This window comes from Dicentrarchus labrax, unplaced genomic scaffold, assembly GCF_905237075.1.
Source record: "Dicentrarchus labrax unplaced genomic scaffold, dlabrax2021, whole genome shotgun sequence".
Classification (NCBI taxonomy): Eukaryota; Metazoa; Chordata; class Actinopteri; family Moronidae; genus Dicentrarchus; species Dicentrarchus labrax.
In genome coordinates, this window is record NW_026136704.1 from 13,909,559 (window position 1) to 13,931,568 (window position 22,010).

Consider the following 22,010-nt stretch of genomic DNA (forward strand, 5'->3'; position numbering starts at 1 on the left):
CTATTTACATTTATTTTCTTTTTAGAGTCCTGTTTGCTTTTTCTGTATCACTTCCGGGGCCCGGCAAAACTGCCCCTGAGGGTCCCCACACCCCCCATGCAGCTTCTTCCGATCACCACCAGACGACTCTCTCTCTCTCTCTCTCTCTCTCTCTCTCTCTCTCTCTCCCCCCTCCTTGCTCTCTTTGAAGCGAAGCCCCGCCTCCGACCAGGTTACGGGGCGGGGCCTGGATGTGCGGAGCCGGGAGGCAGGCAGAGCGATTCTCGCCACAGCTGTACTCCGCTCTTTGTCGGTCTCTCTGCTCTCTTGCGCTTTTCTATCCGGTAGAAGGATACAAAGAGAGAGGGGGGGACAGACAGCATGAAATAGAAAGACATGAGCGTGAGAGCGACGGGGGCAACAGAGGGACACGAGAAACCCTAACCGGACTACAGTCTAGTCCAGACACGGATACTAATATCTGCAGACTGGATACGGAGCTCCGCCGATGTACGCACTGGATTTAACCCACCAAAGAGTGCCGAGACCCGGGGGAGAGGAGCGGACTTTGTCGCTCAGGTAGGGTTTTGTCGACTAGAAATGTAGACATGGGTGTCCGTCCTTTACTCGAATCGGGTCTAAAAGCTGCGCTATAACAAAAAAAAAATCACCCTGCCTGTCGACTACTGCAGTGCTTCGGTGTTTGGGGGTTTAAAAAAAAAAAAGTCCTAATCCGACACCGTTCCGGGTCTGTCGAAGTGTTTCTAACCCGGAGGAAAGCTGCTGTAGCGCCTTGGTGAAATAAAGCTCCGGGGTGCCCCGTTTATCTTTTGTCGCTGCTCCGCCGCAGTGCCTTGTATGCGTGTGTGTATGTTTGTGTGTGTGTGTGTGTGTGTGTGTGTGTGTGTGTCTCGACTGTAGCCTACGTGCAAACTTGCTCGGGCAGCGATGTGTAAGAGGCACGTAGACGGCAGGGGCTGCGTATCGGACTCCCGTGATCAAAATATATCGTCCCGAGAGGGAGAGAGAGGGAGAGAGAGGTTTTGTTACACTGATGATTTTATCGCTCCTGCTCGGAGACGCAGCTGTAATTGCAGGCATGACGTTAGTCAGGGCACCAAAGACATCAGAATAAAAGTACACACACACACACACTATAATACGCTGATTATAGGCTATAGATTCTCCTTTTTTTATATGATTAAGCTGAGGCTGGTGACTCTGTGCTCAAGTTCCCTTCAGCGGGGATTAGGTAATATTTTTCCGCTTCAATTACTGGCTGCAAGAAGCGACAGGAACCCTTCTCTCCTTTCCAAACGAGAGCCATTAAAACAGGCTGCTCCTGTAATATTCCTATATGGGTTTATCTTCTAATGTGCCTGTGTCAGCGGAACACTATGGAGGCTGTTGCTGTGTTATTCCTGATATATCTGCAGGGTCATTAGTTGCTGTCGGGGGGGTTAAACAGGTTTCGTTTCAGCATATATACTGTAGAGAGCGAATGTTTTCCTTTCCAGGAAAGGAAAGATGCGTTTTCACAGTGCTTTTTATGGCACAACTGCTTGTCCAAGCAACCTATTAATCATCGCTTTATGCGCCAGGATGACTTCACCTTGGAAACTAAGATTATAGGATTAGAGGTGTTAACTTTGATGACTACCTCTTTCTTTCTCTTTCTGTGTTTCTCTCAGGACTGTCGGGGTTTAGGAGGGGATCATGGATAAAACTTTGCACATTCTCCAGAAATCCGCAGACGGTGTACCGACTGGGATCTCCCTGGATATGAGTTTGAATATGGACGAAGGGGAAGATTTCACGGAGCAGCAGATAGTGGGGCTCCCGGACAAAATACCTCTGGTGAAACCTTATTTCAAAAAGAAGCAGAGGAAATTGGACCCCAAATGCCTCCACCGCGCCCTGGAGGACCCTATACTGACCACTTTACTGAGCACGGACACGCTGGTCTCCGGGGATGGGGTGTTTGTTCCCCGGAACCAGCCGGGCCGGACTCCGGGAACCCTTTGCGCAGCCGTGGTGAAACAGAACTGTATGGGTCAGGTGTGTCTCAAAGACCCGGGAGCTGCTGACGATGCTACCGCTGGGACTGGAGTACCGGGGTTGATGACCCGGGACGGTGATGTGGAAATAGCCGATACTACTGCGGAGCTGGAAGAGACTGAGCGGCGAGGGGAGCGACCCAAGATCAACGACCCTACCCCCGACAGCCGCTGCTTTCAGCCAAAACCTGGCCTCAGAGCAGCCGGGAGCACAGTGACAATAACGCCCCCCAGCAGGGATATACCTCCTATAGTTGCAGCCCAGGCTCCTCACCAGGAGGGGGGCGTCAAAAGCAATGACCTCTTAACCTCTGGGGCTAAAAGCCTTCCAGTCAAAGACTGCACCGGTGTCCAGGACCCCCATCCACTCATCCTACAGCCTGACAAAAGAGTGCTATTTCAGGATAAAAGCGAAGAAGCCTCCCTAGACCTGGTTTTTGAGCTGCTCACCCAGCTCCAGTATCACACGCACCAGTCGGACTCGGTGGACATTTGTGTGGATTTCCTCCAAGGACTGTGTGTTTATGGCAATGACTGTGCCCACCACCACACTGTGCTGCCCTACCACTGGCAGATCCACAGGAGCAGTAGTCAGACGTGGCAGAGCATAGCAGACGACTCCCAGGAACAGCTGGAGAGACTGTACTGCAACCCGGACAATGAGCAAGTCAGGCTCAAGTTTCAGTAAGTATCCCTCTATAGTGTCTACTGCACCCTGCAGGCTGTATTATCCTATACTGTGTATAATGGATGTCCTCTGGGTAGATACAGGATCCTGCTATGGGGGAAGCAGTAACAGAGTGTTTCTGTATTTCTGTTTTGAATCTGCGCCTGTGAACCCTTTCACTTCAATCAATTCAGAACAGGAACTGAAACCGTAATTCACGTACTAATGGAGGAGCATCGGTTTCCAACATGTATGTTTATTAGGGCTGGAAAGTAGTACACAGCACCCACGAGCACCGCTGAAAAGGCAACTGCGTGCTAAATTCATAGATGCACTGTTTCCATGTCACACTTATCTATGAATTTCACAAGCTATTGACACTTGTGACATGGCAACAATGGTGCAGTAAGCTGATAGGTTGCCTGTGAATGATAAGCACTTCTGATCTGGTGTGTTGGAAACAGTAGACCTGGGCCCAAGCTTCCTCTTTGGTTTCACCGCTGGTGACAAACTGAAGGCTTCGACTCTACAGCTGTCATGTACATGTGTGGCTGATGGCCTGCAGCCAAGTGAATGCGCCTGTATCAGTGTTACTTTCACAGTTCTTAGTACTGCAAATGTGGTTTTATTAATGCACATGTAAACGCGTGTATTAGTCCTTTTATCTCCCCGTGTGTGTGTGTGTTTTGGTTTTCACGTGTCTTCTAGTTAATGTGTATCATATCAGCTATCGTGCCCTTGTGTAGTCATGGCACTCCATCACCCAGCCCTGATATTGGTTATCTATTTCCCGTATTTCCCCCCTGCTCCCAAACTCAGCCTGTGATTGGCTGGAGCGCCATCCAAACCAGACTTTGCAGCACTCATGGCAGAAAGCTGTGAACTTCTATGACCCTCAGTTGCCTTGTGCGGTCACTGACACAGACGCACTTGGCAGCTTCCCTCCTTCCCTCGGTCATAGACATGCACACCACTGTGTACACACACACTCACACTGCTTGGCACGCAGACGCTCACACGAATTGGCTGCACAGAGAGGCTCAGTGGCTTGCAGTGCTCACACGCACGCCTTTTAGCAGACAAAGATAAACCTCTCTTTTACTCTCTCACACACCCACATAGATACACACACATGCAAGCACTTGGCAAGCCCCAGTGGGGTGATATAAAGGAGCATGTACCACTTCCTGTGAAACTGTAATGCATGCAGGCACATTCACACACGAGCACTTGCACACAATGAGTCAGTGGACTGTTGACCTTATTCTAAATGCAGGTTTCTTATTGTTTATTCTTTTTTTATTCCTGTTTACTATATTTATGACTGAAGATGCCCTCCTCTACGGTAGCCCACAAAGTCCCACCTGACTTAAGCCTCGAGCTATGTTCATGAAAAACATTGCCAGTAAACTGCTCTTTCTAGTTTCACATACACATTTTCATTAATGATAAATCTGCAGAATAGTTTCTTGATTCATTTTTTGACATTGAGACAATTACAGTTGCAGAATACAAACATTGTCAAGCAGCTGAACTTTCATATTCGTCCCAAAATCAGCAAAGACACAGATAGCCATTGTTTATTGAAACTTTAGACACATCTTTAAGGCAACTAAAGCTGTAAAATGCCTCATTTGAACTATTTTATGTTCACTCCTATATAATCTTACAATTGGTTCATGTAATCTGGAAATTGAAACACCGTCTTAGTCACATTATTGATCTGAATCGGGTTAAAAGTGCAGTCTTTGTAGTCGATGACAAAGCATTATGCCATTATTACCTCCAACTATTAACCACGCCACACCCCCGATCACATCACCGGGTTGTTCATGATTAACTGAGCCCTTTGAGCAGCCATATGTGTTTGTCTTTGTTTATGTCTGTGTGGACACTACACACACACACACACACACACACACACACACACACACACACACACACACACACACACACACACACACAGGTTTGCGTGTGTACAGAGATTTGTATGTGTCTGTGTGTTTGACTTGTTGACTCATGTTTTCAACTGAAACTCTATGCAAAGTGCATATTGCTCCACAAACAGGATATGCACCTGGTGGTGTCAACCCAAATTCTTCAGAGGCCTTTTGAGTGTGTGTCAGTCTCACACAGTCAGACAGGACCATCTGGCTCACTTGACTGAAACTTCAGCTGAAACTAGGAATGCCAGAATGTGACATGTATTTGTTGTCATTATGACAGTAATAATGAATATTTTCCTTCATATTGAGCGAAAGTAATTTAGTTCTGAACATGCACTAAATTAATATTTGTATGGTTTTTAAATCTTCTTGACACACTTTAATGTTTTGTTACAAGCTAGACAATCACACTTGTTTTCACATACCCTCCCAGGCACTGCTAGCCCTTTTTAAATCTCACCTGTCAGGTCTGTAGCTATCAAATACATTCTCATGGATATTGTTTATCATAACCCTTCCTGTAGCTTCTGCTGGAGTTCCTTTCTACATTTTCTCAAGCGCCGGGGGCATAAAACTCTCTACAATAATAATAATAATACATTTTATTTATAGGGCGATTTTCAGGATACTCCAAGACATTAATCACACATTAAAAGCAGTTCATAAAAGGTGAGTTTTGATTTGAATGTGGGCAGACGGATACAGCCACAGATTTGTTTGGGGAGTTCCAGAGGGAGGCTGGAGAAAGCTCTGTGTATATTGAAGTTTTCTAACCCTGGCCATAAAAACAGGTTAGACTGTTTGAGAACGGTAGAGTGAAAGCATGACATAGAATATTTTACATGACGTAAAACATTTTCATTCTTATAACACGTGACTTCTTTGACAAGTCAGAGGTTTGTAGGTTTTAGCGTGCTTAGCCATTCGCCTAAAGTAATTCCTGGTTTTAAAAAGAAGTGGTTTATTGTGTTGCTTCTTCTAATCCGGTGTTTATTTACACCACATGCTAGAAGTGAAAATAGGTAGCTGACTTGCCTCTAGTGGATGTGAATATCATTAAATTGTTTGTTTCGGTGACATGTTGAGACGGTTTTGGGGGCTCTAAGTGCTGATGAGAGACAAACATGAAAGTCAGTGAACTGCGCGGTGTGTTCACACTGTTCTGGTTATTCAGCGCTCAGTTCAGTCATTTACTCGAAGCTTTGTGTTGCACTGGGTGTGTGTGAGAGCTCTTTTGATACTTTTTCTTTAGAGACGCAACCCAGCCTGTCTTTTCATGCACACACACACACACTCACAGACACACCGGGCGAATGCATCACCGTGGTTACCATAGCCAAATGATAACATCGTTAGTGATCTAAAGAGCAGCAGATGACTTAACAAGCTTTACTGTCGGTATGGCAACACAGGCCTGTTTTGCCTTCTGCTGTGTGTGTGTGTGTGTGTGTGTGCGTGTGTGTGTGCAGAAGAGAGGTAGGGGACGACGTTTTTGTGCGTCTGTATCTGATTGTGTGTAGTCCATATGTATGTGAGAGTGTGTGCTCTGTGCCGAGCTGTTCCCATGTGTGTATGATCCATAGCACAGGTTAATCCCATCCATATGATAAGCAGGAATGGAAGTCTAATCCGCCTTAGTCATGAACTCAGCAGTAAGGAGGAATGTCCCAGTCATCTCTTCTAAAAGTTATGCTGTGATAATCTTCGGCTGTACAGTTGCTTGCTAACAGATTTATGTCTTGTTATAGTGTGTGTGTGTGTGTGTGTGTGTGAGAAAGAAAATATAAAAAACACTCTTCGGCTGATTCGAAGAGTGTTACGTTGGTTATTTACAGGAAAACACACATTCTGAACCAAATCTCCTATAATTGGGCTGATTCCCTGTAATATCTGCGTACAGGGGGACTTTTGGACTTGGAAATAAACATCTTGCTGTTTTTTTTGCGTTACCATGACGAAACACACATTTTTTATATGTACGTGTGAGCGAGACTCTTTTGTCAGCTAGGTGATAAAAGCCTCGCTTGTCATTAACTGACATAAAGGGACACCGAGCACCAAGGGCAGAGCGACCTGACACCAAGGTGTGTTTGTTTGTGTGTTTTTGTGTTTTTGTGTGGGTTTATATATATCGCAGGGGGATTCCATGTTACCTCATTGTGTCACGAATCAAAGAAAATCAAGGATGGTTGTGTCTGTGAGAGTTTGTTTGCATGTGGTGATTGTGTGTATGAAAAGAGGCGGTGTCAAGATAATCAGGCTGAGTGTGTCCGCTCTGTGTGTGTGTGTGTGTGTGTGTGTGTGTGTGTGTGTGTGTGTGTGTGTGTGTGTGTGTGTGTGTGTGTGTGTGTGTGTGTGTGTGTGTGTGTGACTATAACATGTCAGACAGCCCATGCCATGAATCAGTGGGGCGAGGTCTAGGTCACTGTGCCTCTTATTACTCAGAGTCTGCCTCTATCTCTCAATCTTTTTTTCCACCTCTTCCTGCTTTACCTCTGTAATCCTTCCTCACTCTTGTTCTATGTTTCCTCCTCTCTCTTCTACTCCCCTTCTCTCTTTTATCTCTTTTTTTATTCCACAATTGTCCCTTGAAGGCCTAAAGATGTGCGGGAGATGTTGGAAACGTGTTTGTGCTTTCCTTTTTCACTTTTTTTTTGTGTTTTTCTCATCAGCTCTTCTCTTTGTGTGTTATTTTTAATGTCAAACTCATTTATCTTCCCATCTTACCCCTGTTTGTCTCGCGCTTTGTACTCGAGAGGTTTAAAGGACTGAGAGGGAGAGAGAGAGAGAGAGGACACCCTGAACCATGAACTTTATGATCTGCTTTAGAGGAGGAACAATCCAGGACACGGAGGAGACGACAGAGTACATTTCTTCCTGTTCTGCTTGTGGTTGACTTCATGTTATTCACAGCCTCAAGAGCTTAAAAAACAAATTCAAATCGAGCACATTTAAGTAGATAACTGCAAAGTGAATAGCTTTAACATGAGGAAATGACACTAACCCATGACAACAAGGTTGTGTGTGTGTGTGTGTGTGTGTGTGTGTGTGTGTGTGTGTGTGTGTGTGTGTGTGTGTGTGTGTGTGTGTGTGTGTGTGTGTGTGTGAAGGAAGTAAGCCTTCGTCAGCTGATTTGGTTGACTGACTGACTTATCAAGGCGTGACTGGATGAAGATTGTGCGTGTGTTTGTGAATCTGTCGAAAGAATGTGTGTGTATGTTTGTGTATGTTTGTGTGTGTGTGTGTGTGTGTGTGTGTGTGTGTGCGCGTGTGTGCGTGAGCAGGAGTAAGGGTTTCATGTTATTTTTTTCCTAGCCTGTGACGTTCACAATGGCATGACTGATGCTGGTATGCGGGTCCTTGTGTGTGCAGCCGTGAGAAAGTTTGAAGGTGTGTGTGTGTGTGTGTGTGTGTGTGTGTGTGTGTGCTTAAGGCAGTGTGGAGGATTAACAGCCATTTTGACAGTGCAATGAGTTTTCTTAACCTTTATTTATCTAGGGAATGGTTTTGCTGAACAAGCTTTTTTCCAGCACCAACACCCTTGCTCCCACATTCAGCTCTGATCCACACATTCACACCTGGGAGCTCCCGGTACAAGAACACAGCAGCTTTGGTGCATTTTTCAGTGCCATGTGCTTTGCTCAAGGGCCTTCTTCTTTCACCTTTAGCATACAAACATCCATCCCGAGTCAGCAGTTAGGTTTTCCATTCAAATGTCTTTTTCCAGGAAAACTAAAATAGGCTGCTCCAAATCTGCTCTTTAGATTTGCATTTTCAGTTGACTTTCGTGTATGTGTGTGTCTGTGTACTGTTGCACAAACTTGGAGCAGCCCGACATTTCAAGCGTGGTCTTGAAAAGTGTCGACATTGCCAGAGTGGGCATGCCTTGTGTGCCTCTCCAACTTTTGATTGGCCTCCGCGTCGAAAGCACCGAATTTCAGTGCACTTAATTTAACTTGCGGAATTTTATTTTTAGAACAGCACAAACTAGTCTGGGAGCGAGGGAGGGAAAAGGACTCACTGACTGACCTCCCCGAAGACCTGTCTTCATCTGAGTGCGTGTGTGTGTGCGTGTGTGTGTGCGTGTGTGTGTGTGTGTGTGTGTGTGAGAGGGCGGTGGGGAGGGTGCCTGTAAATGTGACAAAGTTCACTTGACTTCCTCATAATGAAAGCTGAATATATGTGTGCATGGTACATAACTCTCACACATGTATAAAGAAGCTGTTGTCACCATAACACACTGTTGCAGGCAGAAAGTGTTCTGTACCGAGAGACAGACAGTAAAAGAGAGCGAGGGAGAGAGCCATGCAGGTGCATCCAGAGTGTTGTTTTTCAGACAGAGAGTACAGAGAGACGTACTGTGAAAAAAGTAGTGAATAGAGCAGAGAGACGACAGAACAAAGTGAGAAGAAATTAAGAAAACAAAGTGAGCAGAAGAGAACGGGCTGACCGGAGGTGAAGTGAAGGATGTACTGTTTTCACAGTTAATTTGCTTCTGCTACCATCAACCTTTTCTCTTCTGTTTTTCTGTTCTATCTCTGCCTTTCATATTCAAATGTAATTCTCGTTTTTCTTCTGTATGAAATGGAATCACGCTTTTTTCAGTTACTTGAATGCCAGTTGAGAAAACAACAACTCACGGACATCTGTGTTATCTATCTGCCTAGTCTTTCTGCTAATCTGGTCATCTGCAAATCAGTGACTCATTCCTGAGTTGCTGTTTTGTTTCTGCACGTGCTCAGTGAATGAATTCTTATTTCACTTCCTCCTGCAAAGATGCGGTCACCCCATGACTTAGCAGAAACACTGACTGTAAATATAGTATATATAAGTAGTATTTGTGTCAGTGCGCATATGTGTTTTTGGAAAATTACTCACCACGTCTTATTATTCCTGGCCGAAACTGTGTGTGTGTGTGTGTGTGTGTGTGTGTGTGTGTGTGTGTGTGTGTGTGTGTGTGTGTGTGTGTGTGTGTGTGTGTGTGTGTGCAGTAATTGCACTTAATAGTAGATGAAACTAAATACTTGATATGAAGTTTTCACTTCTCCAGGCTTTTGAACTAATAACTCAGATCTGAACAGTCCCCCTCAGCATCTGTGTTTTAAATGGGAAACTTTTAAAGACTATAATTCATGTGCTTTATTTAGAAAAAACCTGAGGCAGAACACAACCCCTGCTTTACACACACACACACACACACACACACACACACACACACACACACACACACACACACACACACACACACACACACACATTTCCAGACAGACACTCAACGATGTCTAACCTTTGACATTACATCCAATTAGTTTCCCGGCAAAAATCAATGAGCCCATTAACGCTGTCAGGCTGTGTGCAAGTTTTTGTGTGTTTTTCCTGTGCGAGTGTCTTGCAAAGTCTCTGTGTGTGTGTGTGTGTGTGTGTGTGTGTGTGTGTGTGTGTGTGTGTGTGTGTGTGTGTGTGTGTGTGTGTGTGTGTGTGTGTGTGTGTGTGTGAGTGTGAGTGTGTGTGAGTGTGTGTCTGCGTCTGCCTCTCTGTCTGTCTGCCGTCCATGGCATAGCGTGCCAGTGTGTGATGCCCACATTTATGTGAGTGGTATGTCTGACCCAGAAAGGATTTGCCAGAGGCCCTATGGAGGACTAATGTAGAGAGACTGATGCAAACACACACACACACACACACATAATGGGCTTTTGACCCACGCTTCTCGAGACAGAGAGGGGTTAAGGGAGGTTACATGCACATGATAAGATTATGCATTTCAACCATTTATTTACTTAGCAGATGCTAACACTTTAGCATGTTACAGAATAATTGTTTCCATACCTGAACCTGACCCAGTGACTGCTCTGTTAAGGGGCCGGCGAGAAGACAAATGGCAGTATTACAAAAAATGAGAGGCAAAGCTTCAAATAAATAGTTCAATATTTTGGGAAATAAACATATTTTTCTTTCCGAGAGTTAGAGGTGAAAAACGATACCAAAGAATGATTAATGTTTTCATCTAACTCTCGGTAAGAGAGCGATTTTGTACAATCCCTATAACCATGCCATCATGCTACATAATGAATATCAGAAATAGTATATTCTGGAAGGAAGTCTCCCATACGTCATTCTGGTTTAAATATTGACAAAAACTCTCAGGTTTTTCAGCTTTAGAAGAGCGCCTATTAAGAATAAGATTACTATGTGAATCATTACACTGACATTCATGTTTTCAGCGTGTAAATATGTTTTGGTCGCGTATGTCTTGCTTTATTTCTATTCTCTGTGAGCTTAAATGTGGCATGTAAGTCATGTCAGCTGATGTTGTCATCCTGTGTGACTCATACTGAGTGAGCAATTAGAGGTTTGGTCGTCTTGCTCCAGGGCACTCGGGTTAATTTAAGGTTTAATCAGCAGTAGGTCATGACCAGACATTTGGTTGTGAGGTCACTGTGCCAAAGCCACATGTTAGCAGGCCGTGTGAATGTTTAATGTTTTACGTGCTGACTGCAGCAGGTAATTCTTTTTTTTGCTGATTTTGTTGATTTTTTAACTTTGTGTTCCAGGGGTCGAGTGTTTTCCCTAGACTTCGGGGCGATGAGAGTGTGCGACCTGGAGTTTGACCGCGTCCGACGACTGACCACCCCCGCCAGCCTTCTCCCCGCGCCTACAACAAATCCAAACCCCACCCCCAGCTGTCACACAGTGTGGAAATACTACTGCAGAGACAACTTTGGCTGGAGGGAATACTCCGAGGTGAGCCAGTGTGTGTTTGTTTGTGTGTACGCTCTGTGAACACAAGGCCAGATGCATTAACTCTGCCCACACCAATCGATTGTCTAACCACTGTGATGGGATTGATTTGGTCACACATACACACCTATACACCCCTTGGGACACAGCTGTCTCCAGCCAATTGCAATTTATTGCAGCGAATCAGTGAAGATTGACTGTTTTCTATCCGTGTGTATGTGTGAGTTTGTGTCTCACATTGAAACTCGTTATCAGCCTTTTGTTATCGGAACATTGCACCACACTTCACTGACATTTCCCTCTCCAACTTCTGCCTTCCTCCTCCCTCTGTTGAGTGAAAATGCAGAACAGTCAACTGTATAAAACAATAAACAATTGAGTCTAAGCTCTTCCTCATGTCTTTGTCGATCTCTTTCTTCACCCTCTTCTCCTGCACAGCCGGTTGTGAAGCTCATAGAGGAGGCGAGTTCGAGGGGTCTTAAGGAGGTGCGATTCATCACGCTCCAGAACCAGTATATCCTCAACATCAGGGAGGGCTTCCAGCAGAACGCGGTCTTCGGGTTCAGACGTCAGATCAAGAAGCGGCCCATGTTTATGTCGTCTGTGATGCTTATACCCCACCTACAGTAAGTAAAGACATTTAACATTTGATTTCATTATCCCCTCTGCTCTTAAAATAGAGCTGGCCATACACTGTAGGGTTTTTAGAAATGTTGTTTAATTCCAGCTAAATCTGCGATTCTGTTGTGGCTATTGACGATTGTCAGTAAAGCTTAAACGTTCAGAGGCAGGTAGAAGTTTGTTTGCTAGCAATTGCTAACAAGGCAGAAACATGCTGCTTTGATCATCTGTGCCATCCTGTGTGCCAATCGTCGAAACTTGTACAAAAAGAGGTGTTGGCGTGTATAGACTTTATCTCGTTCATATCGGCCATGCTGGGAGGAGGAAGAAATATCAAAAGAGGCACGCCTTCTGTTGCCACAGCTCGACTAACCTCCATATTTTGCAACTCCACATGACGCGTCCTGTCGCCCTCATGGATGTATTAATGGAGAACTGGATACAGCTGCTGAAAGTTTAATTTTTGTGTATATCGATGCTAAAATGGTAAACATTCTACCTGCTGAACATCACCATGTAAGCTTGTTGGCGTACGGTCGTCAGGCTGCTGACTCTTGTTTCAGCCAGTCATCTCGCCACGTTAAGGACGAGCTGGACAACACGATGCTTGGTATTGTCGATGCTATGTGGTTGCAAAAAGGTATTGTTTCTGAGCAGTTCATCCTGCATGAAGGATAACAAAACAGTCTGATAAGCATTAGGGTTCAGGATTGATGGTAATTAATACTAAGTGTCAGGAACAGTCAGACCTCAGCTGAAAGGTAGAGGTCATTCACTTGATTGATAGTCTCTCTTTGTCTCTATCTTTCACTCCCCCCTCTAGTTCCCATTGTACTCTCTGGAAGAGTCCTCGCACAGCATTGGGCGCTCAGATCTCAACCTTGTTAGAGAACATTTTGTTTTTTGGATATGAAGCCACATTGACTAAGTCCTCGATTTTACATAAAGTGCCTGGCAACGCAGGCACAGTAACACACACAAAGTTGGCTCTTCAGTATGTGATACACTGTCTCCCTGTGGCTCTCTGTGTTCTGTGAGAGTCCCTGTTTGGAGACAGGCAGGCACACAGAGGTCGGTACACAATGCTAATGTCGCAGTCAGGGCTGAATACTCAAAAGCCTCTGAACACTGCATTCACCTTTAATCCGTTCCAGTGCTGTTGCGCATTGGCAGCCTGAGCTGAACTTGAGACCCATATTAACAGTTCAGATTTTTGGCAAATCAAAGAGAGTCACCGGGACACAGGAGCAGTCTTGTGCAGGACGAAGCGGGCCTGAACCAGACAGGAAATTAGATAATGAGGCGAATGAGAACAGATGAGACAGAGGACAAGAGATACACAGAGAACTCTATCCAGTGGGCCCCCAAGATTAAAAAGGTTCCACCAAAATAGTTTAAATTGGCCATAAATCTTATTTTTTGCGTAACTGGTGAAAATTTGTGAATGAGATGAGATCTGTCCGAGGACCTGAGCTAATTTCATGAATTTTCATCTTTTAGTCATTTTCCTTTTTAGCAGTGAAGTGATCCGCCCTCGCTGCACTCGCCTCACTGATATTTCCTGAAACAAGTGATACCAGATTGGAAACAAGTGGAGTCATCTCGCCCCATTTGCAGAATCCTTCACTTCCTTTGCCGAGCAGGCTGCTGCGGTGGTGTCCTGCCAGTGTCCCACACAGAGTGAACACTAGCACGAGCTGTTCCTACAGGCGGGCTTGACAGTCAAGAGGGGGACAAAATGGAGAGCAGGAGATGGAGGAAAGGGAGTGAAAATTAGATGGAGGAAGCAGGAGACGGAGAAGGAACGAGGGAGAAAGAGCACAGCGAGAGGAAGTGAGAGAGAGAGAGAGAGAGAGAGAGGCCTAAATGGTTTCCAGACTGGGTGCACACACAGCAGAGTAGAGCTGGTGAGTGAAGGAGTGTGAAATGTGTGTGGAGCTGGAATTTGGAACGAGGGTTTTGTTCCTGGGACTGTTTCGTCCGTTTGATTCAATTAGTCACTCTGAGATGAGACGTTATTCGAGATTATAGAGATTATTGCACATTATGAGGAGACAAAGCAGGCAAACCATTACAGTCTTCAGCACTTTGGTTACATTTTGTGTGGGTTTTCTTGTCAGTGGAATAAATGCAAGTCAATGCAGTGTCCTCCCAAGTGACCAAAACAATTGTGTGTGTTCGTGTATCAGGAACAATCTGTGCTAGGCTTAGAGGTTGAGGTCATTAGCTTGATTGGCACTCTCCCTTTCTCCCCCATCCTCTCCCTCTGTCATCTCTCTCCCTCCAGATGATGTTATTTTCAGCTATCTCCTCCTCTCCTCCCCTTGTTATCCATCCCCAATCTTTCTCCTTTTCACTCTTTCACTCCTCAACTCCGTCACTCTCTTGTTATCTGTCCCTTTTCATTTCACACTTGTTTTCTGCAGCAGGCTGTCTGTGATCTCTTCAAAGCACACGGGGAACAGAGACATCGATTGCGGGGAGGGATCGAGACCGGAGAGACAAGATAAGAGAGAGAGAGAGAAAAAAGAGATGAGAAAAGACTGTCGCACTGATTTAGAGTCACACTGATCACAGTCTCTTGACAACACACACACACACACACACACACAACGAACAATGTCTTATGGCTGATAGGGCTAACAGCATTTACACTTAGAGAACGATAACTTGACAGCCAAACCATTGTTATTGACTCAAATGCCAGGCACAATCGCTTTTTTGTCATTTTCATGACAGCTTTGCAATTGACATTTTTATTCTTCCCTCTCTCTTGTTCTCCTTTCTGTCTCTCTCCCTCGCTCTGCCTCCCTGTTGCCTTGTTTCGTGTCTGGGTTTCATTTTCACGCGGCCCTGCTGTTTTGTTTGGCCAGTGACGGCTGGCGGCTGCTGTGGAGCGGCTCCGATCCGCAGCGCAGTGATGTCATTGTTGACAGTCGATGGGATATGAGTTTGGAAGCCTAGACTTTTTCGGTTCATCACAGCAGACGGCGCTTTAGTTTTACGTTAGGATGCAGCTTTGATTGGTCACACATGTGAAGGAGTGCTGCAGGAAGCAGTGGAGATGGGTAGCACGCTGGGATGTACAGCTTGTGGTTGATGCTGAAATGAACTGGGCTGGGACGTTTCTGTCTTGACCCTCAGCGGGGATGGCCACTGGCAAATGAAAAATCACTATCTGGAATGAGGAGATCTGGAGCACACATTTATAGTAGGAGCTTTTCAACATGGAGCATGTCTTCATCAAAGTCAAGTCTTTTACTCTGATGAAGTTATGTCAAAATTAAATCAATGCTCTTTCTAAACCTGAATAAGTATGGATTAATTATTGCTGTATTTATTCTACATATATGCTGAATTGTATTTGTGTCTGTTTACAAATTTCACAGTTTTGTATGTTAGGCTGACCTGTTGACACTTACTCTTTAGACTCCAGGAATTTACTTTTGCAAGTAATAAAAATTGATTAATTTAAAGTGTATATGACACTTCCATTTTCCCTTTCATTAGCTCTACATGAAAGACTCTTTAATGGTCTTCCTTTGAATTTACAGTTATATGTCATTTCCTGTGTAGGAAATTACAGGAAATTATGGGACCCATAAATTAAAGTGTTACCACATTTAGTTGAAGAAACTGCACAAACACAGCTTTAAGGAACAGGTTACAAGTGCGCGTGTATGTACTTTATATATTTTTTATTTATGTGTACTTTGTGATTATAAATGTCTGTGTATGTATTTGATCCACTGACAATGTGGCAAACTCAAGCATCTAGTACTGAAGTAGCAAGTTTCTAACCAAATATCTTTTCTATTTCTCTCTCTTTCTGTCTAGGACTTTGGGCGGCCTCTCTTCATCCCCACTCCCCTGTTCCTCCTCCTCTTCCTCATCCTCATCCATGGATCTCTCCACGTCGCACCCTCTCTCGCCGACGACCACCAACCCACCCAGCCTTTTTCCTGAAACATGGTTGCCAATGACGATGAGCCAGGACTTCCTGCAGGTGCCGGTGTCACGCGAAGACCGCAGCTACCGGACGGTGTACAGCCTTTTCCACAAGACGGTGTCAGAGACCAAGTTCAGGATCCTCAAGATCCAGCGTGTGCAGAACCCCTTCCTCTGGGAGAAGTACAAGAGGTGAGCCGGGGAGCGCAAGCATTTTACTGAAGACTTTCTTTTTTAAAGCACATCCTCATTGTTGGAGGTATTATCTGTTAATCTGACCTCAGAGTCATGAATCATTTCCAATAACTGTAACCAGCACCAACGACAACATGTTTAACAAAAACAGAAGAGAAACCTTTCTGTCTGGGTCAGAAGCCGTCAGATTTGAAGGTTTTTAATTCCCTTGTCTTTACGCGCTGTTTGGTGCAGCTGTGGACTGGCATACGACTTTGACGCACTTGTGGTTTTATTGAACATAACTCTGCTGCACTGCTGAAATTATCACTAACTAGTATGTCACAAGCATGATATGATTTTAAGTGGTGGATGGAGCTCATTTGATAGTAATTTGTTTTCACAATTTGACCACACTTTGAGACCTTAGATAGTATTAGGTTGCAAGCACAGAAATAAGTATTTCATATCTATGTTTACGTAACATTATGAACTCAAATTTTAACCAAAATATTTGTGCAGTGTGGTTTCATGCTGTGTTAAATTATTTGGTTCCTCTTTTGTCCTAGTTTCACTTATTTCGCTGTTGCGGCACAAAATGTATCGTCAACCTTTTTTATCTACGTTTCTGTTGTTGAACTCACAGCTGCATATTTACTCAAAGACAGAGACACGAACATTTCTTAATAACAAACAGGGTGGGTGAGAAACTATGCAAGAGACAAAAGAAAATAGGGCAAATGAGACCAGCTGTGTGGGACTTCGTGTGATTGAGTCAACAGTGGTGTGAGAAGACGGAGGATGGCGAGATGTTTGGTGATGAGGATGTTCCTTTCACGAACACAGCGGGCTAACCGCTGCGGCGAGAGAAGGGCAGGTCCTATCAGCTGTGACAGTTAAGCTCCCACACTGACTGGTACCGCACGGTTTCAAAATGACTGACAGTGTGTGGTTGTGCGTGTGTGTGTGTGTGTGTTTGTGTGTCACTGACTGAAAGTGATGCCCCCTCTGAATGTCAGTTAATTTCATCTTCCCACACTCCAGTTATGACAGGGAAACCACAACTGCTTGTTTTCGTGCCTGTGTGTTGAGCAGGAAGTTGAGCAGCATCATCCAAAAACTTTGGATAAAATTGGGTAGAAGGACATTGAAGTGTGTGTGTGTGTGTGTGTGTGTGTGTGTGTGTGTGTGTGTGTGTGTGTGTGTGTGTGTGTGTGTGTGTGTGTGTGTGTGTGTGTGTGTGTGTGTGTGTTCCTGGATGCGTGCAGTGTCGGCCCGTGTCAGATCACAAGCTGCCGGGTCACGGGAGGTCATGCCTGGGTCACAGCCTCTCTGTCTCTGAAACGCTTTCGCCTCTGCATGCCTGATTGATCCGCTCACATCAAATGAGCTGTGTGTGTGCGTTGCTCAAGAAGACGGATTAGGCCCAATGTTCTTACTCGCTGTTAGAGCAAACAAGGCCGTGATCACAACTTTTGAATAGAAATAGCAGGACTGCTCCCAGCTGTTTACTAATTCATCACCTGAGAGATGATCTGTCTTTGTGCATCAGCCTATTGCCGTAAAGGATAAAGAGTGGTGTCTTTGTTTGTTTCTAGTTCCTAGTTTCTTATAAATATACTCTCTACTGTATAATATGTAATAATAATAAGCTCTGAACACTAAAAAGTATTTAATTTTAATAACAAAACCCATCTCACCTCCCTCCTCTCCCTACTCTAACAGGAAGAAGGAGTACATGTCGAGGCGTATGACAGAGATGGACCGGCTGCTGAGCGAGCGCCACCTCTTCCACGGCACCTCGGCCGACGTGGTGGAGGGCATCTGCAAGCACAACTTCGACCCCAGAGTCTGCGGCAAACACGCCACCATGTTTGGCCAGGGCTCCTACTTTGCCCGCAAGGCTGTCTACTCCCACAACTTCTCCAAGCGCTCACCCAAAGGAGTCCACTGCATGTTCCTGGCCAAAGTCCTCACTGGCAGGTGTGTAGGGGGTGCTGCATTAACAAGTTGATTGTGGGACATTTTTCGTGTCTTTGATCAGGGATGGGACTTTTCACATCTCTTTCCTCTTGCAACTTCATCCCTGCAAAACAAAAAAACGTTGTTAGGGGTTGGTCATGAAATGTTTGTAATTTAATATGACAATATTGATATATATATATACATAGCATTTTTAGAACATTGAATTGAGAATCAAGATGGAGTGCCTGGTTTTGGCTAATGCAGTGAAAAACCAGCGTACTACATTACACAGATGCAAAATAATATAAATCCAATATTGCCATAAAGCAGTCCTGCCCATTGATTTACAGCACTGCTAGCAATGATCTAATGCAACCAGAGATATTAAAGGGATACTTTGCTTTTGCCTCATGTATTTACTAGTGGCATAAGCTATTTAATCTTAGCTAGGACATCATGCTTTGGTTTGTTGTGTTAGCTGGAAGTGACCTAAATTGAGGCTTTATGTACCCAGTTTTTATCATGGTTACATCTTTTAGATAAAATCAAAACAATTAGCTTTTTGCTCTGTTTTACAACCACATGCAGCACATACCTCTGCTTAAACCACGTCCCTTTCTGACTCTATCTCTTCCTTTCAAATTAAATTTACAGAACACGAGCATTAATTTGGATCATGGAAATCATGAGGTTCTTTTCCATAAACCATCATTCAGTCATGCTGTGCATCATGCTACTCCCAATCCTTAAAATGCTAAAGCAAATCAAGAGCCACACATGTAAAACAGCTGATTTGGCTGAACCCATCATACATCACCAGCTTTGTTATGCTGCGGTGGACAGTTTGTGGTGCGCCCAGAGGACACCAAACCTGGGTTCAATCTGTTCCATTGCACAGACAGAGACATTGCTTCCAGACCTGAGCAGAGCTATAGACCAATAAGGAAGTTATCTGTACGGTGTGGTTAACTCTCCTGTCTGGCACACAGACTCTTCAGCGTCTCGACCCACTGTCTGCCTTTGTCTGTGGCTGAACGTTCTTATTTTAGTATGTTTTATTCATGACCCCAGAGAAAGTGGTACAAAGATTGATGGATTATGAGTCTTTAAAGCCTGGCATGAATATTTAAGACAGGGAAAAAACAAACTGGTTCCAATTCCCTGGTTCGTTTCATATACATACAGTTCATTCATTTCATGCACTTACAGCATATGCTTATATTATTTAAGGTCCCCTAAAACACACAGAGGAGGAGCATGCTTGTAATCATTAAATTTAGAAGAGAGTCTTCTTTTAGATGGTGAATTATTCTTCTGCAACTCCAGACTTGCAGACATAACTAACCTTGTCTCTGTCCTCTCTCTTTATGCAGGTTTACTGTAGGAAATCCCTCCATGAGGCGACCTCCACCCATCAACCCTCGTGACCCCTCCAGTGACCTTTTTGACTCCTGTGTGGACAACTGGGTGGACCCCCAGATCTATGTCATCTTCAACGATGACCAGAGCTACCCTTACTTCATCATTCACTACGAGGAGGTACCCAGCACTGTCGTCGTCTAAGCCCTGGATCAGACCTGGATCTGTCTGTATTTGCGAATACTTACTCATAGTTTGTTTTAGTCTGTTGAGGTGCGAGATGGGTGGAGTCAAGATGAAAAGGAACAGAAATGTACCGTTTAGTACTTTTTGATGACTGTTGCTTTAACCGACTCTATTGGAATCACTTTGTTAGACTAAACTTCACCCATCTGCTGCTCTAAACAGGTTAAAACAGTCTAGACATGTTTGCAAATACACGTTGATTTAGGTCAACTGGATCCAACCAGACTGGACTGCAGTAAGGAACAAACAGACTGGTCCAGACCGGATTAAACTGGACAAAACTGGACTAGCAGAGGACGACACCTGTTTCATCCAGTGTTCAGAGGTGGATGACAACTGACAACAGCTGCGAACACAACAGACTTGACTGGACTCATAAACCACGCCTTGTTATCTAGTATGAACAGGAGCTCAATGGTGATCATCGGGACACATGAGGATTTTATCTACCTTATGATCTGGAGCAGATGCAGGATAAACCAAACCTAGTCCTCTTATCATTTTGACTTAGTTGTATGGCTGTATGTGAGCTCAGTTCCACATCAGGACAGACGCTGTAGTAGACAGTTAGCGTCCTGCCAGTACTGTGAATGACCAACTAGCCGTATTATTCTGAGGAAGCAGCAACCAACCAATCAAACGCTTCCATAGAGAAATCATAGCGACACTGACCCCCCGTCATTCTTTTACAAAAATCATAGTGAGTGTTTACCCAGCCTCCGGCCCATACATTTTTTTTGTTGTTTTTTTCAAGTCTATGTGCTGCGTATTTGAAACTTTTAATTTGGTGGACATGAATCTTGTGGCCTCTTCAAACAGACAACGGACATGAGTTTCAGTGGGACTTTTACAAACGGACATATTAATATAATAGACACATATTGTAAACCTCCGGGCAGAGAGGTTTCACATGAAGCCAGTGCTGTTCCCTGGTTGGCGTTTTTGCCTTCGCGCCCACCGCTTTAGTTCCTCGCGGGGGATTGAAGAGTGTACAGTTTCACACTGAGACTCTGTGCTGCTGCAGCGGTGGCGGCGCTGTAGCGTTTTGTCAACAAACCCCCTGAAACTCATCTCTCTTGGACCGCTCTCTCGCTCAGAGACAGTAGACATGTTTCTTTGAGACAAACTGTACAGACGTTCTCTTTGTTTATATTTGAACTGTGTGCCTTTTGTTCATAAAATTTTTATTTATGTTAGTTTAATGTAACATTGATTAAATAAAGAATCTAAAAGGAAAAATGATCAATTACTGAACTTGGGCTTTATTCAGATCACGACGATTCAGATTTATCAGTTGTGGTAATAAACATTTCTGTAAACAAAAGGGCCAACCAGTGCTCACCAAAGTCTCTCAAAGTGTGATCTGTGGAGGCTTAATTGGGTCACATTAAACTCCCTGTAACATTGAATTGTCATTTTGTACACTTTGGTCTTTGTGCGGATTCAAAAGAGATATAACGTGTTACTTACTGAGCATTAACTGTGGACAAAGCCAAGCAAACTGATTCCTCCGATTTTATTTTCTTTATGCTATGCTAAGCTAACCGGCTTCAGCTAAATATTTAACGTACAAACACGAGAGTAATATCAATCTTCTCATCTAACTCTCAGCAAGCAAGAAAATAAGTGTTTGACCGAAAATGTCAAATGATTGCTTTGAAGAAGTTCTGGCCAGCACAGTATGCAGCGAGAGAGGTAGTTCTACTGTCGGTCATATGCTGTTAACTGCACCGCTGCTCTCAATACGAGCTACGTGATATTTCACAGTCAGTGGTTTTGGGAGAGTTTTTGTTCATCAGATTATTTGTTCTTGTCTTGGCCCAGTGGTATTAAAATCAGAAAGGAATTCTCCCATGCTCAGCCCTCCCTCTTGTCTGCCACCTCCTCCCCCCATCCCCAGCAGTGTATTATCTGAGCGCCATGTCTAATGCAGTCCAGAGGGAGGCTGGCGGAGGTAGCTGTCTATCCCAGCCCAGAGACAGCTCACATGGGGCACAGCAGAAGAACTCAACACCCCGCCCCTCCTCTTCCTCTGCAGCTCATTTGCTTCTCCTTTCTCAGCCAAACTTCTCCTTACTGTCTTATCTTTTACCTCATCTCTTGTCTTTATGTGCCTAATCCTTTTATCTAACCTTCCTTTCTCTCAATCTGGCTTGTTCTCATTTGCAGGTTTTATTTGATTTCAGAGCCAACTGCCACTGAGGACAATGAGGTCATGTCCTCACTATTTATTGATTTATATAATTCTTTTTGTTGAGAAATTGGGTTTTAATGGAATAGTTAGATAGGAAGACCGCTCTCATGACATGT

General features: G+C 44.4%; 1 protein-coding gene across 1 annotated transcript; it reads left to right on the forward strand.

Annotated features, from left to right (window-relative positions):
- The first annotated feature begins 249 nt into the window (after positions 1-249).
- tiparp (TCDD-inducible poly(ADP-ribose) polymerase) lies at positions 250-20,942 on the forward strand. Its single transcript, XM_051396859.1, has 7 exons — positions 250-558; positions 1,671-2,720; positions 11,201-11,390; positions 11,826-12,013; positions 15,846-16,148; positions 17,856-18,113; positions 19,469-20,942. Exons 2-7 carry the CDS (start codon positions 1,696-1,698, stop codon positions 19,656-19,658), a joined length of 2,154 nt encoding a protein of 717 aa, XP_051252819.1. The 5' UTR covers positions 250-558; positions 1,671-1,695; the 3' UTR covers positions 19,659-20,942.
- The last annotated feature ends 1,068 nt before the right edge of the window (positions 20,943-22,010 follow it).